The sequence below is a fragment of the Ambystoma mexicanum genome, chromosome 10 (assembly GCF_040938575.1).
Source record: "Ambystoma mexicanum isolate Mex_15411 chromosome 10, UKY_AmexF1_1, whole genome shotgun sequence".
In the NCBI taxonomy this organism is placed as follows: domain Eukaryota; kingdom Metazoa; phylum Chordata; class Amphibia; order Caudata; family Ambystomatidae; genus Ambystoma; species Ambystoma mexicanum.
The window spans coordinates 726,290,937-726,308,995 of record NC_090932.1 but is presented as its reverse complement, the minus strand read 5'-3'; the positions used below and the strand labels follow the sequence as shown (position 1 = coordinate 726,308,995).

The 18,059-nt window shown below is 47.7% G+C and overlaps 1 protein-coding gene across 38 annotated transcripts in view; it reads left to right on the top strand.

Annotated features, from left to right (window-relative positions):
* The window catches only part of LOC138491680 (von Willebrand factor A domain-containing protein 5A-like), a 925,839-nt gene that overhangs the window by 789,481 nt on the left and 118,299 nt on the right, over window positions 1–18,059 (top strand). For 22 of the 38 annotated variants that reach the window (XM_069618327.1, XM_069618326.1, XM_069618336.1 and 19 more), the window contains 2 exons: window positions 4,668–4,712; window positions 6,667–6,711. The exons of 7 other annotated variants lie outside the window; for them this stretch is intronic. In XM_069618327.1, coding sequence (XP_069474428.1) covers window positions 4,668–4,712; window positions 6,667–6,711 — 90 coding nt within the window. Of the gene's footprint in view, window positions 1–3,967; window positions 4,119–4,667; window positions 4,713–6,666; window positions 6,712–18,059 lie in introns of those variants that run through there. 9 more of the 38 variants (XM_069618331.1, XM_069618354.1, XM_069618344.1 and 6 more) reach the window with 2 other exon arrangements.

Below are 18,059 nucleotides of genomic sequence, written 5' to 3'. Positions count from 1 at the left end.
GTGGGAGACATGAGTGGGGGCCTGGTGGAGGCTGCCCCTGCACTGCTGGGGTGTGGGGGTGGTGGGAGACATGAGTGGGGGCCTGGTGGAGGGTGACCCTGGTGGCTGGGGGGTGGGGGTGGTGGGTGACATGAGTGGGGGCCTGGTGGAGGCTTCCCCTGCACTGCTGGGGGGTGGGGGTGGTGGGAGACATGAGTGGGGGCCTGGTGGAGGGTGACCCTGGTGGCTGGGGGGTGGGGGTGGTGGGTGACATGAGTGGGGGCCTGGTGGAGGCTTCCCCTGCACTGCTGGGGGGTGGGGGTGGTGGGAGACATGAGTGGGGGCCTGGTGGAGGGTGCCCCTGCACTGCTGGGGTGTGGGGGGGGTGGGAGACATGAGTGGGGGCCTGGTGGAGGGTGCCCCTGCACTGCTGGGGTGTGGGGGTGGTGGGAGACATGAGTGGGGGCCTGGTGGAGGCTGCCCCTGCACTGCTGGGGTGTGGGGGTGGTGGGAGACATGAGTGGGGGCCTGGTGGAGGCTGCCCCTGCACTGCTGGGGTGTGGGGTGGTGGGAGACATGAGTGGGGGCCTGGTGGAGGGTGACCCTGGTGGCTGGGGGGTGGGGGTGGTGGGTGACATGAGTGGGGGCCTGGTGGAGGCTGCCCCTGCACTGCTGGGGGGTGGGGGTGGTGGGAGACATGAGTGGGGGCCTGGTGGAGGGTGCCCCTGCACTGCTGGGGTCTGGGGGTGGTGGGAGACATGAGTGGGGGCCTGGTGGAGGGTGCCCCTGCACTGCTGGGGTGTGGGGGTGGTGGGAGACATGAGTGGGGGCCTGGTGGAGGCTGCCCCTGCACTGCTGGGGTGTGGGGGTGGTGGGAGACATGAGTGGGGGCCTGGTGGAGGCTGCCCCTGCACTGCTGGGGGGTGGGGGTGGTGGGAGACATGAGTGGGGGCCTGGTGGAGGGTGAACCTGGTGGCGGGGGGGTGGGGGTGATAGGGGACATGAGTGGGGGCCTGGTGGAGGCTGCCCCTGCACTGCTGGGGGTGGGGGTGCAGGGGGACATGAGCAGGTGTGCAGGGTAGTCCCCTGTTTTGTGGGCTGCCTGCAGGGGCTGTGGAGGGTGTACAGGGAACACCTGTGAGGACCCACCCAGCCTAATTGCGTGTGATAATTCCCGCACACCCCTGTAATACACGTACCTGGCCAAATCGCATGTGAGAATTCCCGCGCACCCCTGTAATACACGTACCCAGCCGAATCGCGTGTAGAACTTCCCGTGTACCCCTGTAATACACGTACCCAGCCAAATCGCGTGTGATAATTCCCACATACCCCTGTAATACACGTACCCTGGCCAATCGCGTGTAGAACTTCCCACGCACCCCTGTAATACACGTACCAAGCCAAATCGCGTGTGATAATTCCCACGCACCCCTGTAATACACGTACCTGGCCAAATCGCATGTGAGAATTCCCGCGCACCCCTGTAATACACGTACCCAGCCGAATCGCGTGTAGAACTTCCCGTGTACCCCTGTAATACACCTACCCAGCCAAATCGCGTGTGATAATTCCCGCGCACCCCTGGAATACACGTACCCAGCCAAATCGCGTGTGATAATTCCCGCGCACCCCTGGAATACACGTACCCAGCCAAATCGCGTGTGATAATTCCCGCGCACCCCTGTAATACACGTACCCAGCCAAATCGCGTGTGATAATTCCTGCGTACCCCTGTGATACACATGCCCTGGCTAATCGCGTGTAAAACTTCACGCGTACCCCTGTAATACACGTACCCTGGCTAATCGCGTGTATAACTTCACGCGTACCCCTGATATGCACGTTACCCGCTTTGCGTTCCTTGTTTGGCAGCCCTGTGGACTGGTCCAGGGTTAGCGCTGCCCTTTGCGATGATTTAGCGATTTTGATGGCTTTTCCTTGCGCGAGGGCGTTCTTGGGGGCGTTACCGGCGCTGCTGCAGGGTCGCTGCGATACTCTGCGCCACGGCTGGTTTGGGAGCCTGAAATCCATGAATACGCTGTGCGCGGAAATCGGTTTTAGCGCACGTGCCTGGCGCAGTCAATCGCACGCGGACACTCTGCGCCAGCCGCTTGCGACACTTTTCTGCGAAATTCTATGAATTACCCTGTTTGTTAAGGGGACGTCATGGTTAAGTTGCACTAATAAAAACCTATGAAATTCAGTAAAAAATGTTGTTAAAAGGACGTTATGGTTACAAGTAAAATCGAAAAACACCTGAAATTCACCAGTTATGGTAAGCTAAGCAACCATGGGCCTCATTACAACCCAGGCGTTAAGGGTTTAACAGCGCCGTCAGCGCCGTTAACCCTTAACGCCTGATTACCATTTTAACGCCTGCTTTTAGCAGGCGTTAAAATGCAAGGCGCTAACCCGCCTTGGTGCTAATTACGGCACCGTAATTTACGGTGCCGTAATTAGCGCCTTCCCCACTCCCATTATGCCCTATGGGGCAAAAATGGGAATGGGGAAGGGTAAATGGGGAATGGGGATTTACCGCCCCAGTCACCTTGGTATGGGGCGGTAAATCCGCCATCCACCATGGTGTAAACAGAGTTTACACCATGGTGGTAAAGTAGGGAACTTACCGCCTGGGTTGTAATGAGGCCTCATGACTCACGCCACCACCATGCACTGCTAAGACTAACACACAGGACATCAAAGATAAAATCACAAATATCATTGATGACATCACTGATGACATCACATTTGCATTTACTTTTCATACAAGGGGTTGTGAATGTAATGTTGGCAAAAAAGTATCAGGGATTATCAGGAGATGTGTAATAAACTACCTACTTCATCACGCAATGTAGTGTTCTAATGAAAATTCCATTGCAGTGTTCTTTCTAGTACAGGAACCTACTCATACAGAAATGTAGGTATTGGCTGCAGCATACACCACAGAGGAGCTATATTTGTAATTTTCCAAAGTTATATAATAAAATGGTGAATGCTTCTGTATCAGACTTTTCCGGTCTGTGAAACATGTACTAAGTAGCTAATAATGCATCACTTTCTACATATTTCTACTAATACACACAAAACATAAATAGACTACAATGCATACAAATATGGGGCTTATATATAGAGAGTAAAGTAAGCAAACAAGAGGCAGTATCATTAGCAACTGTGTATAATCTACATGATTGTATTCACGCACAAAAATGATTGCTGTGTTTCAGGCCTGCTTCTTCCCCTATATATGTACATCATAAGATGGGATTAAGTTCTACGGAAAGTAGTGTACGAACATGTGAGAATAGCAATATCTATAAATGTAATACCTTTTGAAAGTTAAGTTTCTGACTGTCAGTAAATAAACCCACCTGGCCTAGATATGGCAGTGAACAAAAAAGAAGGGGCTAGACATGTGATGTCATCAGTGATGTTTGTGATGTCATCTTTGATGTCCTGTGTGTTAGTCTTAGCAGTGCACGGTGGTGGCACGAGTTATGGTTGCTTAGCTTACCATAACTGGCGAATTTCAGGGGTTTTTCGATTTTACTTGCAACGATAACGTCCTTTTAACAATGTTTTTTTACTGAATTTCATAGGTTTTTATTAGTGCAACTTAAGCATAACTTCCCTTTAACAAAGTTTTTTCAGTGAATCAGCAATATACCTGCACCGGATAGGGTTGCTATAAAAACGAACATGGCATCCTTATGGTGAAGGTCTAGAAATTGATTTGTACAGATGGGGTGTTGGAAAACCTAGGCAATCATTTGCAACAATGAGCATAAAATGTTAGTCCAAGAGATGAATAAGTATCAGAATTTGGAACCAAAGCATTCATGCTTGTATCCTGGCTTTGCCAGCAGACAATACAGTGATCCCGATCAATCATCTTATATCTCGTACATTATTGTACTGTCTTCTGTGAAGTTTGCCTCCTCGCATGCTGGTGGCATCGTTTAGCCCATTACTTGATCCTTCTTCTTAGGTGGAAGGGGTGGTAGACAGAAGGGAGCGGACGAGATGGAGAAGGACTCAGGCAAGCATATTTTAAAGTTTGTTTGTTTGACACAAAAAACCCTTTGCATTTTTGTAAAAGTCAAAGATTTTTCTGCACATTTATAAATGACAATTTGACAAGCCAGTGTTTTGGAAGTATGTTAAGCTTTAAAATACAAAAGACCAACCCAGATTAAATCTGTTAAATTAATCACAATGATTGGAATGCTGGTACATCCTCTCTTGATGATGGAGAGAATGAAGCTAGAGTCATTCGGTGTGACACCCTTCTATAATATTTTGTTTTTAAAAATTGTCATGTTTTGTAATGTGCTGTGTGTACTTTCCAAGTCAGTTTTATAAAATTAGATTATTTTAGTTCATGGTAGAAGTTCATGGTAAGAACTGGTAATGAAAGTGTTCATATGCAGAGATGATTATTGTTTTTGAATTGGTTATTTATGCTTGGTGTCGAACTCCTCCAGCTTCTAAGTGCTGGACCTGGGGACCGAACTCCTATTGCACTGCATGTTGCCCCTGCCTGCGCGGCCCACTGCGCTGCCGACCCTATCTTCATGAGGAGCGCGGAGTGTAATCGAGATTTCACAACAACCTGAGAAGAATATTATGTCGATACTTAATTCATCTTCATTTGTTAACCGATTTATTTGTTGATTTTTTTTAAAAAGGTGCTGCTACCCAATACAAACTTAAGAAAAAGAGCAGATCTAATGGTATGTGTACGTTTGTTTCATTGTTTTTTTGTATACAACTATATGGCCTCAATAGCAACTAAAAAGGGCTTTATTAAAAACAAGTAGCTTGAATAGATAATATAGTTATTTTAAAATATGTTTAATGAATATAGAGCTGAGCAACTGTTGCTGTAACCGATAGGCAATAGCGGACTATAACAGGCAGCCCTTAGCATTTGTTCAGGATTTTTTCCCTTTGTACTCATTATTAGAACCCCGGTGAATAACCCTTTCCCATTGGTTAATGGGCTATAATGAGAACCGGTATAGCGCGCAGTTTTCTTACAGCCTTCAAATTTGACCGTTGCTTTCTTTTTCTCCGAAAGCTATGCACGAATAGTGCTTCACCCCCTCTAGTGGCTTAAATGAAAAATACATGCTCCCACAAATACCGTCTTTGTTTATTGTTACTTTAAATTAGTGAAAGAACTATCTATATTTATAAAAGAGAAAATGTATGGGTTTGTGGCTTGGCAAAAGATTGTTCCTTATACAATTCCACACCATTAAACAAATCTGCACCAAACTGCATAGTTACCTGTTAGAACCTTCTAGACAATACTGGCTACATGACATTTGGATACCTCACCCCTTTCCCCAGATTCCAGCAAAACTCAACATTTTTTGTGGGTTTGTGGCTTGGTGAAGCGTTGTTCCTCAGCAAAACTCAACATTTTTTGTGGGTTTGTGGCTTGGTGAAGCGTTGTTCCTTATACAATACCACACTGTTTCACCAATCTGCAGCACATTTTGCACAGTCACCGGTTAGGACCATGCGGACATTACGGGCTTCATAACATATGGACACCTCACCGCTTTCCCCGGAATACAGCACTTTCACATATGATATGATATGGCATTTATAACGCACCTATACACAAGTGTTTCAAGGCGAATCAGCGAAACATCAATGTGGTCGTAGAAGGATCGGTCCTCAACTCTAGAATGCACAGTGTCTTGGACTTTTGTACCACAACAAACTACACCATGCCAGGGTAAGGCAACAGGTGGGGAGAGAGCACAGTAGGTGCCAGTATGCAGCAGCACACCAACTCTCGTCACACCCCAACGTCTGCTCTGGGGTATGTCAGCCAGCCACACACGCCCCTTCTCAGTGGAGTTTACTTCAGAGTGCAAAGCACATCAAGCGATAAGCGAATTGGAGCCGTGACCTACAGGATCATTGATTTTCAACAATTGATGAGTGTTGTCATGTCTGTCCACAGAACCCGTTCGGAGAACGGGTACTTTTTGCTAGTTTACTATTAATAAGCATGACTTATATTTTTGTCATGTTATTTTTCATGTTTCTTTAAAACTTAAATATTCCACATGGAATATTTAAGTCCCCCCAAAAATATAATAATGACAAAATCAAATGTTTACATGAACTTTTTTGTTTTGGCAAGGGGTTCTAATAGCTTTATAGACCTCGCCCTCGGGCTTTACCGTCGTTTTGGGCCCTCATTCCTTGTTAAAGGCCCTCACTGCTCTCGGGTCTTTAACTTGTTCTTCAGGGCCCATAATTCTCGGTACGGCCCTCGGGCTTGGTCAATAATGCTATAATATTGCTGTTTGCTTTTTCTTGTTATGACCCCTTGGTTGAGCAAATAAAAAGTTGCACGTCAGCATTCACTATTACTGGGTGACAAAGTGTGTGGTTGGTACTTGCATTTCAGCAATTAATTACATGCTTTAAGGTTGGAATGACTGTTCGATGAAGTGGTTAATTTTCTTCAGAACATCTTTACAGATGAGGTTGAAATGGAGGAGAAATGAAAATGACAGAACAGAGAAGGATGTCGGGATAAGATGAGGCACAAAGAGTTGAAGGCAAAATTTAGATGGAAGTGCAACAGACATAGGAGGGCATTCAAGGATAAAATATAAAATATTGCTTCTGCCTTATTCTCTATTTTTACATGTTTCACAGTTCGTAAGATGGAGGCTACTGAATCCTATTTTGCCGCTCTTGAAGGTACGTATGGAGCTTGGCCCAGACTTACATTCACTTCCCTCCAAGAAGTTGGATCTGTGCTTGAATTGTGATTTCTGTATTGGTTTAAAACATGTATTTAACAGTTTGGCTAAGCATAACGGGGGCATATCTAGGCACATAAATCCTGGAGAAAAAGTGGTAGTCTTCAGACAATATTGAGTCCCTATACAGATATAGCAGCATTGCACGAGCTTATCTAAATTAACCAAATATCTTCCAGAGTATTTAGAAACGGTCAAACTTGCAGGTTTTAAAATGTTAGCTTAAAATGACACAACCACTGGCAAGAGGAAGATTTGATGGGAGTATGAGCAGCTACAGGTTTTGATTGCTTTTAATTTGTGGAGTTTTTAAGTGAATGTGTTTATTTAAACTTCTATACCACTGTGACTTGCGATTGCTGTCCACAGTTAGGAGACAAAACAAGAAGAGATGAGATGCCTCGGCCAGTGGTGCGGATCACCACTTACTCAAAAGGAACAGACCAGGCAGTGGTGGCTTCGGCTGGGGACTCCTAAAACGTGGGGGGAGCAGTTTGAGCAAATGTAGAAGCAAGCCATTGCTAAATCAGATGGCAGCCATGACAGGGCAGTCTGCTTCCAAGATGGCGTTGCTGATTTTTGTAATTACAGCCTGTGAAACAGCTGTCTGGCTTATTGATCCTTAGGACTCATGCCTCCACCTAGGGTGAAGGCGGTACAAACATGACACGCCAATCCTCCAACCCAAATGATAAGCAGTCACAGGTGCTACTACTCAGATCCATATTGGCATCATTACCCAGAGGCCCATGATATAAAAGGAGCAAGGTGCAGCAGGGAGTGAGGGTGCTTGGAGATGTGTTGTCTGAGCGGAGTTGGAGCAGGAGAATGAGATAGCAGGCAGGTGGAGTTAAAAGCAGGAAAAGGAAGGAGATGGAGGAGGGTGTGACCAGGATGATGATTGAAGGAGGCAAGGACAGGGAAAGGAAGGAGCTGGAGGAGGAAAAGACCCAGAGGTGAAAGGAAGGAGAGGAGTCAGAGGAGGGGAAAAGGCCCAGTACCATCAGAGCCAAAATGAGGATGAGGAGAAGGGTAGAAACAGGTAGGACTATGGGAAAATGCCAGGACATAGCAAGCCAAATTGGCCCAGAGGTAAAGGGTGTGCCTACAGGTGGAAGGCAGAACCAGAGGAGCCCAAGTTAGGAAAAAGGTAGGAACCATGAGCTATGACAGTTGAAGCCTTGTACTCCTGGACCCGGCACCTGGTAGGTCCAAGCCTACAGACCACAGATACTCTGAAGATAAGACTGATAGAGTAGCTGGCAGCTGTTCTCTGGCTCTGGGGTCTTTGGCAGGTCAAGCAACAACACTAAAGAACACTTGCTGGCACAACATAAAGGAGGATTAATGGTGTCACATCAACCCTGGCAGGGGCTTAAAATTGTAACAACCTGGAGATCCACGTAGGAGGCAGGTGGAAGAAATTTACCATCATCTGCAGCTGGGACAAATCATCTCGCATCAACATGAGCTACAAAGAGCTCCAGGAGCAGTGAATCCTAAAGGACTATGAATCATTTTGTTTTACTGGCTCTTTTGGAGCCATTCCTCCTGACAAAAAACTGTTGCTTGAACGTCACCTCAGACTTGTGAATATTCCCAGCACTTGTTCTGTTCACTTTACCCTTATATATTGAAACATGTACAACCATGATGTCACTTTCTCTTTCCTCCCTGATGTGTTCATCACAGCAATCTGTGATTGTTACACTCTGAAACGACATCTTGAGCCCTTTGTGGAACCCTCTCAATGTGACACCACACCAAACACATAGAGGTCAAAGGTTTAAATCCCAGCAGGCAGGACGTAGACTTTCCACCTTGTGAGGCTGATAAAGTAACACATTTGTTTCAGGACCTAGAAGCAGTTCGAGTCATGGCATTTGCTATGTAATCACTATTTTATGTTATGAAAACAAGCTCTAACCTTGGTTTATTTTAGCCTTTTACCCGTTCAATAGCTTAACTTTCTGTGAATGAAAGGCTGATTTCCATCCAAGAGAGAATAATGTCCTGTAACTTATAGGCCATTTTCACAGTGGTCCTAGTAAAAAGCCTAGTATTAACATTGTGAAATGCTTGTGATACTGGCTCAAAGTGATCCTCACATATGTGTGGCAATCTCTTGATTATATAGGGGAAGCACCGCAAAACTACATAGTCAAAGGTCATTTGATTTAGTGGTTTATATTTTTTACTAAATCCTTTACCAGGATCCAGGTCCCCATATCGTATTAGTTCCGACCAAGATTGATTTGACCAGGTTGAAAACATTTGCAGTGTCCTGAGTGACAGTTTCATGTAATCTAATCTGCAGTTATACTGTGCCAGCTACAATTGTGTAATTTATATGTTTCATAAAGCCGTGGAAAGTTCACTCAAAACACCTCCTTCTCTTTACTTTAAAAATTGTAAAAAACAAAAAAGCATAGCTAACAGGTCTGAAGCAGGCCCCCAATCTACCCCCTAAAATTTTGGCAAGAATCTTCACATCGTTATTCAACAAGAAGATTGGGCGATAGGATGAACAACGCGACAGTTCCTTCCTTTCCTTGTGTGTGGCCACTATAATGGCCTCCATCATTGTATTTGGCGGCGCGCCTCCCATTATTATCTAATTAAACACTCTCACCAAATAGGGGGCTAGGCTGGATCTATATGTTTTTCTTCACAGAGAACCCATCGTACCCCGGCTCTGTGCCCGACTTAATTCCTTTAATGGTCCATATGACTTCCTCCTGGGTGATCGGCACATCTAGATTTTCGGCCACCTCCTGTGAAATACTCTGGAGAGGATGTCTGTCAAGAAACATAGATAACTGCAAATCGCCCCCCCCCCCATATTACGACATATATAGTTCTTCATAATATTTAGTGAACTCACTCCCAATGCTGGCTGCATCGAACACCATACTCCCCTTGGCCGACTGGTTAGACCTGATTGCTTTCCTTTTCCTCTTCTCCCTTAACCACCATGCCAGAATCTTATCAGCTTTATCTCCCTTCCAGCAGTACTTTTCCTTTAGGAATAGCAACTTCTTCTCTGTATCCTGAACGGGAATGACTTTGAGCTGCACCTTATAGCATCGAAGCTTGCTATCTTTTGTCGGGGTGAGATAGTCACCCTTGGGCCCTCCCGGTTGTATCTCTCCAATTTTCCTTCTAAGGTATTCCTTGTTCCGTGTTCCCTTCTGGCTTCCTTTTTCTGGGATCCCATTCTGAAAAGCACCCATCGTATTATGGCCTTAAATCCCTTCCAGAGGATCTGCGCCTCTATCTCTCCCGTGTCATTATGCATGAAGCACTCTTTCATCTTGGTGAGGAGTGTCTGGTCCTTTAGCAGGAAATAATTGCACCTCCACCCTCCTGAGTGCCTCTGCAGAAACTCGTTTCCTATGAATATCCTTACCAGATCATTGTTTGACCACAGGATCGGGAGCACCTGGGCGTCCCTGAGCTGGGCCTTCAAATCAATATCCACCAGTATTAAGTCTATCCTCGAATATGAGTTGTGCACAGAAGAGAAGTATGTGAATGGCCTATCTCCCTCATCTGAAGTCATGAGAGAGTCAGTAAGTCCCAGGTCCTAATTCAGTCTCCTAAAACGTTGGGAGTCAGTACCGCTGGGCCAAACGTCCGTCCGTCCCTCCCCCCGCATCTTGCAATCTCTTACCGGGTCCAGCACCATATTAAAGTCCCTCCACCCCCCACCACTGGATGTCCTTCCAGAACCAGGAGCAGATTGCCTTCACACCCTTGCAGAACTCACCTTGTCCCGAATTAGGGCAGTAGACCGAACCCACAGTGATCTTACTAACATTCAGAAGCCCTTTAATGAACACTCTTTGACCAGTGGATTTCCTGTAATAGGAGAACGCCCAGTTTCACCTTTGATACTCCCGGAGAACCATAGATCGCCTTGGCGGGAGAATTAAGCCCTTTCACATTAAGGGAGCCAATCACTAAATCACCCCCCAAACCCAGGACTCCTTCTCCTACCCTGCCGAAGCTCATTATCATCGCTGAGACCCACCCCGACTGAATATACGGAAATCAAATAACCTGAACGGGCTGCAGCGCCAATAAGAGCCAACCCTTGGGATGACTAGCATTAACTGAAAACAGGTCAACATCAACAAAACCCTCCCTTGCTCCTCTTCAAGCATCCAACCCTGAAACACTGTAAACCACAGTCCAGGATTAGATCACCAGAAGTCCCCAACACACCAGGACCATTCCCAAAACCCCACTCTCCTGAGGCCGCCCACTCCAAAACCCAACTGTTCTAATATATCATATTCCCTCCCTTCTCCACAACAATGACTGGCTCCCCACAACCATAAAACAGATCCCCAATCCTTGGAAGCCCCCCCCCCCATTGCAGGCAACTGACCAGCTGTTAGAATAAACACCTCTTAAGCGGTATATCGCACACTACCTTATTCCCCCCCTGCACCTGCCCGGGACGAATATTGAGGTTTTTAAATTTGCATGCTCCAGGGTCCCTCCGTCTAACCCTTGCCTCCTCTGGCCTAGGCCTGCCACCCATATCCCTGCCGGGTCCTCCCGCTCGGGGCCCAGGGGCCTCCATAAGCTCTACAGAAACCCTCTGAATGTCATCCTCCGTAACCAATCAGTACTTGTGGCCCTCGTATTCAAAGGAGATTAAAAAGGGAAACCCCCAGCGATACCTCACACCTTTCTCATTCAACCATTTAGTGATGGGATCACATAGTCTCCTCCTGGTCAGCATGAAATCGGAGAGGTCCTGGGAGATTGTGATCTGAGCCTCCCCCCAAGCAATTGGTCTTGATCTTTTCATACATTATTTTTGAGGATCTTCGCTTCTCAGAATAGTAGTGGAAGTGGCGAGAATCGTCGTAGGGCCCCTGGACTCTCCACCGCACAATAGGCTCTGTCAATAGTGGGGTTTTCTATGCTATCATTCCTAAACAGGGTGCGCAGAACCTCCGGGATGGACCTCTTTATGTCTCACTCAGTTTCCCCCTCCCTTTCTGGAAATACAAAAAAGTGCAGGTTGTTGCGTCTCTCCCTATTTTCAAAGTCATCTATTCTTAGGGAGATCTCGGATTCCCCTCTCTCGAGTTCGGAGAGCCGCATGTCAATGTGGGTTTCCATGGTATCAATTGAGGATTGATTAGCCTCCAGCCCTTGTATCCTGTTGTCCATGGTGTCCATCTTTTGATCCATCTTATCCAGTCTCTGACCAATGTCAGCAAGAATGCCCCTTATTTCTTCCAGAAGCGCTGCTAGATCTTTCTTTGTTGGAACAAGGTCCCCTGCCATGTCTCCACATAAGGTGTTATCCACAGGGATCCCCTGTGCTATTGAGCCTGGGAATTTGATCTGTTACAGGGAGACTCTCCAGCTCATTGAGCCTAGAAGGCTGACTGCCCTCCTCACACTCTCCACCCCCGTGGGGCCAGGCGCATTACTTTTGCCACCTCAACTGTCCAGGAGTTGGTGGGCCCTCCTCCCACCCCAGGTACTTGGGTCTTCACCACCACGGAATCCCAGGGGCTCCCCAGAGTCACCAGAGCAACACCACAGGGAATGGCCTCCTTGCCCCTCTCAGACTTGAGCCGGATCTCCTTAAGTTCCAGAAGCTTCTCAAGACCTTCCTTTTCTCTTCTTCCTTTTCCCTCCACCTCCTCTGCTAATGTCATCTGCGTCTGAGACTAGAAGACCGGTTGCTTCCGAGTCATACAGGGTGCCAGGCTCCCCCTGCCCAGTTTACCTCTGGACTTGTTCCGCCGTGACCCCGCCCCCAACCCTCATCCTGCACTTGCCCTCTCGGGCCCCCCTGCCTACACTAGGCTGGTTGGCTTGCACCCCTTGGAGCCATTCCAGCCCCTTAACTTGCACTTGATTGTAGTGCCCCCTTCACTCTCTGCTTCCCCTGGCCCTGCCCAACTGGCCTCCCTGGCCCTCTCCTTCTGATGGGTCCTTCCACCTGTTTCTGCACTTCCCCACCTCACTTCTCGTTACCGCACTTGCACAATCTGAATGTCGTAAGGTCTTTTAGAATCGCAACTTCTCCTACCTGTCCTGTTCCCCACAACCCTCCTGCCTTGCTTCGTCTCAAAACACTTGTGTATAGGCGCATTACAAATGAACAATAAATAAATAAATAAATGTGCTCCACCAACCTCCACAGACTGCTCCATAGTAGCCTCAGCATCCAGACAGTCCCATATAACATCCCTGAGTGACAGTCATGGGGGCCCCGGCGAGACACAGCTTCACTCACATCACCAGGCCACGGCCACAGGACCCCACGTTCCAGGCCTCCCTGTGTCCTCTGGGTTACGTCCCTCGACCCCATCGTAACAGTGGGAATCACAAACTCAGGATACAACACTCACGTCCCAGGGGCCACAGCTCCTTACCTGGCCTCGGGCCTGCCACCGCCTTGGGGCAGAATGGCAAACAGGGCACTCCTCCACCAGGTCCTAGAGCTCCACCAGAGGGTACCAGAAGTGCACCCCCCTTCGCCCCTGCTTTTAGTAGGTCCTTTGCTCATGGTCAGGAACTCCCAACATGACAGGGTTCCTCACTCCCCCAAGCTGTTTGGGGTCCACTGAAAGAAACAGGCACCAATACAGTGTTAGAATGAATGCCTGCAGGCCCAGAGACTGTCTCTCTCACTACTTGTTATGCACAGAGATACTGCAGGATCATTCACTGGGTAAAAAGCACTTTCCTCCACCTGCCCACTCCAGAATGGTACTGTTCGCCCACCACCCGCAGTGCACACCTCCTAGCACACAGTGCGGCGGACCGAACAAGGCACAGCAAAAGTCTGCCATCCAACGGGGCACAGCTCAGCCCTCTGCCTGTTGCAGTCATTGAAGTCCCACAAGGGTCGGCGGGCCACACCAGACACGCAGCCCTATGCAAGGCCCGCTCGGCACCCCGCAGAGCAGGTCGCTGCAGCAGGGTCCCCAGTCACTGGGATCCCTGTCCCGCATCAGGGGCTTCCCTCTGTGGCCCGTGGCCCCGGGCTAAAGTAGAACCCTCACGAGACTCTTCCTCGGAACCGGGAAGCCCCCTGCCACCGGAGAGGCAAACGACACAGGTAACTCCGGCCTTGTTCGACCAAAACCGTCCAAACTTGGGCTGAATGCTCCTCGAGGCTTACACAGCATTATGGAATCATCACATCCACCAACGGAGGGTCTTGGGGGAGGGGCTCAGATCCCTTTTATGGATCGCTGGATCGGGAACTACAGCAACTAGACTTCCATTGCTGGTTGGCCTATACCCTAGTTATTTTAATAAAGGTTTATGACCAAAAATATGTCTCCTCTGTGTCCGCATCTCATTCCTGGCTTCTCACAATATTGACAGTTGGGAATGTGAAGTACCTGACACCTTGCTTGGTGTCAGGTATTTCAGGGTTGTACAAGGTCACGTGTGCCCATGTAGGGCAGGCCCAATGTTACTTGCGTATCCTGTTGTACTGTCAGCTGAGGGGAGCCCTGCTAGCTATGGCGGTGTGATTGCGCCATTAGGTGGGACACAATCTTCATGGAGGTTTTGCAGCTACTGGTCTGTTGCACTAGCTGTACGTTTGAGCCATACGTCTAGGGGTGTTGATTGATTGCCAAACATTAAATGCATGTCAGCAGTTTGGCTGATGTGTCTGCACATGGGTGCTCGGCATACTGGCAACGAGTGGTGGCGTTGTGACGGAATTGGATGACTATCCATAATACTTGCTGTTCCATTGTAGTTGTATGTGTCCTACAGCATGGTCTCTTCATTCTACATGCCGAATATTTGGGGTTCACACCTTCCATTCCCCCTGATGTACTGACCTGCAGTGTCACATTGATGGCTTGTGCATTGTCAGGGCTACTCTCAGCTGGATGCATGGCAGTGTGTGAATGTCAACATGCTATTGGGACTTTTGTACAATAGACCCATCATTCACTCATGTACTCACTGGGGTCTTTCTAACTGCTGGCTCTGACCTCTGCAGAACCCACACCCTCCAGGCCCGCCATTTGGAGGATGCTGCTAACCGTCTCCTCTCAGGGGGGCCAGCTTCAGTGGGGCAAATGTTTCCCCAACAGTGTCTGCTGTCTCCCAACAGTGGTTGCAGATGAGGGTGCCGACTCAGGATTTGAAGCCGTTCCACCTCTTCAGCATATCCTCACTGTCCCATGGGACATGTCCTATGGCCACCGCCTTGTCCCTGATTTCGGGCCCGGATGGTGTTCTTGCGCAGCTGGGTTGTTTTGTGATTTTGTGACACATACAGCTCCTCTGCATGGGCCAGCACCTGCTCCGCAAGCACACTGAGCTCCGGCTCAGTGAACTTCAGCTTGCGTTGCCGCATTTCAGGCACCTTTCCCTTGCCTTTGCCTCCTGACATGTTTTTTGTGTCTTCTGGGGTGGATGGCACTTCTTTAATGGTGGTTTAAAATGGATTGAGTTTTTAAAGATGACCGCCGGGGAACTTCCTATATACGTCATGATGACTTCCCGTTCAGTGGTTATTCCGCTGGCGGAGTTAATATTGGGTGTCTACCTCAATATATTGCGGTGACAGTAATTCCACTGAATATTGCCAGAATTACCGTTTGTGTTCTATTTTGCAGTGATAATTCTGCTGGCTGAATTACTGTTACCGTCAATGTGTGGTGCGCGCCCCTACTACTCATCATTCAGCGGACATTCCGCCAGGATGCTCGGCAGCAATGGTAAATTACTGCCATTCTCGTAATGAGGGCCTATAGAATTTAAAAGCAGTTATGTAGGGGAACGCATGACATATTGTAATACTTTACATGCCAGGTCAACAAAATCATGTACATAATAATTAGAGAATCGTCTGCTCAGTAGAAACATTGGATGCACAGGAGACAAATATATATTTGCGGGCCATCACTGAAGCCGTGTTAAAATGTGCCACTTCCACACTGAAAAAAATGCAAACGATAGACATATACCAGTAGAAATTGCAATCGTTTGAAATATTGATCCTGGAGATTTGTCATTTAATTAACTTTATTTAATTCACCTCATTGTTCCTAAGCTCGTTAATACAAAGCTATCAGAACTGCCAGAACATCAATTGCAATCAGAATTAGCTGTGTTTCCCAGCACATGTCAGGTTAGTAAACATGCAAAAGCACAGCTAAGTGTGCTAGTTTAAACATCGACATGCCAATTTCCTCATTAGCAAGACTGCTTCCGACTTCCCCAGTTAAATCACACATTATCAATGTATTGACAGTTTTGACACCATCATTTATGCCAGTGTTTCAGCAGTAAAAAACATTTTAATGTTTGGATCTATATTGCGCCTAGACAATTGTAATGGCCGTACAAGCAAAGGAGTGGCAAAGCATTTTATTTGTTATACTAGGGAAACACTGGGACAGGATTTTCTAAACATGCATCACAATTTTCTGGTGGAAGTGTTGCCTCTAGAAAGTAGTGATTCCAGTTTCAAAAACGCCCTGCCAGTGTTGTCCATATAAAGCACATTCTCATGCCAGTGTCTACCATTGCTCCATGAAAATTCTGATTCCAGTCTCAACCAAGCAGTGGCTATCTACATTTCCCTCAAGAAAATTGGGATGCCAGTCTAAATAAAGCAATTCTAATATTGCCCCAGATCTGCCCCATGTGACATCCGATTGATCCCTGAATATCCCATGACAATCTCATTGGTCTAAGACCTACCCTTTGCCACGTTCCTTTGATTCTGTAGTTCCCCAAGTCTGCATATTGCCCAAGAACAGACCCATGTCACACAAGATGTGTCAATCATCACCACACCACATCACCACAGACAATTGTTCTGTGCAGCTTTCAATTCATTATTTTATATTCTACTGCGTGATCACAGAAGTGGAAAGTCCATATTTATTTATTCATTTATTTTAACATTTGTACAAGCACCCAAAGCCCTTGGGCATCTTGGCGCTAGTTATAGTGTTACAGATAAGTTTGTGAAGTAAGTAGAGGGATCGGGGCCAGGGAAGACATTAGTTGAAAAGATGGCTTTTTAGTCTTCCTGAACAAAATGTAGGAGGATTTGTTCTGCGGGGGAAGGGGGACGGGGGGTCCCAGAGCGTGGCAGCGCAGACTGGGAAGCTGGTGCCACATGCTCTTTTCCAGTTGAATCTGGGTATAATCAGACAGTGTCTGTAGACGGGTCTTTGGGCCCTCAACGGGGTATGTCTCCTGAGTTGTTGTGCCAGGTAAGGGGGGGTGTTGTTGGATAGGCAGTGGTGAGCGATGGATAGGGTCTTGACATTGATTCTGTCTTTGACAGGGAGCCAATGGGCAGACCTTCTGGCATCTGAGATATGGCCATGCTTGCCTATGTCCAGCGTGGCCCCTAGGGCATTGTTCTGTATAATCTATATTTTGTGAAGTTTTTTCCGAGGTGCCGCACAGTAGAGCGTTACAATAGTCTAGTTTTGATCCAATGAGAGCTCGGCCATCTTCAAACCAATTATCGGCTGACAGGAAAGGTTTGCTCGCATTGATGAGTTTTGTAGCGTAATCTGATGAAGAAGCAATATGGTTGATATGTCGTGTCGTACTGAGTTATGCGCCGAGGTAAGCACCCATTGTTTTTACCAACGTGGCGACTGGGATTTTATGATTTTCGATGAAGAAGGTCTTGTATGATTGATCCAGTTTGGCCATGCGGGTCAGGGTACCAGTCAGGAGCAACTCTGTTTTCTCGTTGTTAAGACAGAGACTGTGTGAGGTCCTCCAGGATTGGATAGATTCCTAGATGGTGTTCACTTTGATAGTGTCTTGTGTTGGGTTGCCGGTAAGGGGGGTACGAATTTGAGTGTCGTCAGCATAGTTGGTGTAGAAGATGCCTAGCGAGTTGAGATGGTGGGAACAGTAGCTTAGTGTGGATGTTGTATAGCGTTGGTAAGACACAGGAGCCATGGGTCAACCCGCAGTAGATGGGAGTGGGGCTGGCAGCGGCATCGCCAGCGAAGAGTTATGAGGATCTGTTAACCAGGAAGGAGGCTATCCATTGGGCAGCATTTGGGGAGAAGTAGGCTGAAGTGGTTGCAGAGCGCCGAGTGGTCGACGAGGTGAAAGGCTGCCGAAAGGTTGAGGAGTAAAATTAGGGAAAGGTTTCCATGGTCGTTTGCCTCATCCAGTTGGTTCTTGAGATCCAAGAGGGCGGTTTCCGTCCTATGTCTTGGTGGAAGTCTGATTGTCGTGTGCCCAGAATGTGGAGTGATTCAAGGAAGTCCTGGATTTGGAGGTATGAGCCCT